General features: G+C 29.0%; 1 protein-coding gene across 1 annotated transcript; it reads right to left on the reverse strand.

Moving 5' to 3' along the window:
• Positions 1-129: 129 nt before the first annotated feature.
• On the reverse strand, positions 130-977 carry LOC100573312 (zinc finger protein 629-like; the record flags this gene model as incomplete). The annotated part of the gene is made up of 2 exons (XM_029491966.1): positions 859-977; positions 130-434 (listed from the first exon to the last, which is right to left on the reverse strand). Coding segments are annotated over exons 1-2 (424 nt in total), but the record flags the coding sequence as incomplete, so codon positions are not given.
• Between the last annotated feature and the right edge of the window lie 108 nt (positions 978-1,085).

The following is a 1,085-nucleotide window of genomic DNA, read 5'->3' on the forward strand; positions in this document are numbered from 1 at the left end:
AAGATTTTCTTTTTCAATGACACTTTTCCATTTTTTAAATTCTGAATCATAAAAAAAATATACATATATAATGTTTATTATATATACATGGATAACTATCATTTCAATAAGAAAAAAGAAAATATTTACCGTCAACAGATTCAAAGACCTTAGACACAACCTCCAAGTGTACATCATGGTCTATTTCAATGTGCTCGTGAAGCTTTGATGTAGCATTAAATGTTGACTCACATAAAGGACATTTCAACGACGCAAGGCTTTTATAATCATTTTCAGCCGGATGAACTTGGCGCATATGTTTGATTAAATTGCTTTTATTGCTAAATTTAACATCACATAGCTTGCAACACTCCTTCAATGAATTGTCCCTTTGATTGTGTTCAGTTCGAATATGCTGGTTAAGAGACTTTAGGTCCAGAAATGTTTTATTGCACCTAAAAAATAAAATTAATGTGAAAATAGAAAGAGCATTCAATTTTTATGGGTCCTGATCAACTACAGTGATTTAAGGTAACACCACCAGTAAGTATTCTACTTAATGTTCGAGATAGTTCCCTAGTTTTTTATTAATAACTTACTCTGAACAAGTTCCAGGTGTTATGTATACCGTTAAAATGTCTGCGTAACGTTGAATGTTGTGGATCTAGCGAAATTGTTGTTACATTTTTGACAAAATTTTTCCACATTTTGTTTTGACAATACAAATACACATAAAATAACAAAAAAATACCATAAAAAATCAATAAATGCAAAACACAAATTTTTAGTTAATTGAGTTCATATTTGCAAAATACCACCACCAGTAAGTATTCTACTCAATGTTCGAGATAGTTCCCTAGTTTTTTATTCATAACTTACTCTGAACAAGTTCCAGGTTTTTTATGTATATCGTCGATATGTCTGTGTAACGTTGTGGATCTAGCAACATTTTTGTTACATATATGGCAACAGTTTTCACCCTTTTGATTTTTATCCATATTGCAAAATAAAACGTTAAAAATTATATAAAAGTATTTTTTGATTTTTTAAATTTTTTTAATTATTTTATGATATGTCCAAAAATGATAAGAGCATCAACCGCAAAA

This window comes from Acyrthosiphon pisum, unplaced genomic scaffold, assembly GCF_005508785.2.
Source record: "Acyrthosiphon pisum isolate AL4f unplaced genomic scaffold, pea_aphid_22Mar2018_4r6ur Scaffold_19937;HRSCAF=20628, whole genome shotgun sequence".
Classification (NCBI taxonomy): domain Eukaryota; kingdom Metazoa; phylum Arthropoda; class Insecta; order Hemiptera; family Aphididae; genus Acyrthosiphon; species Acyrthosiphon pisum.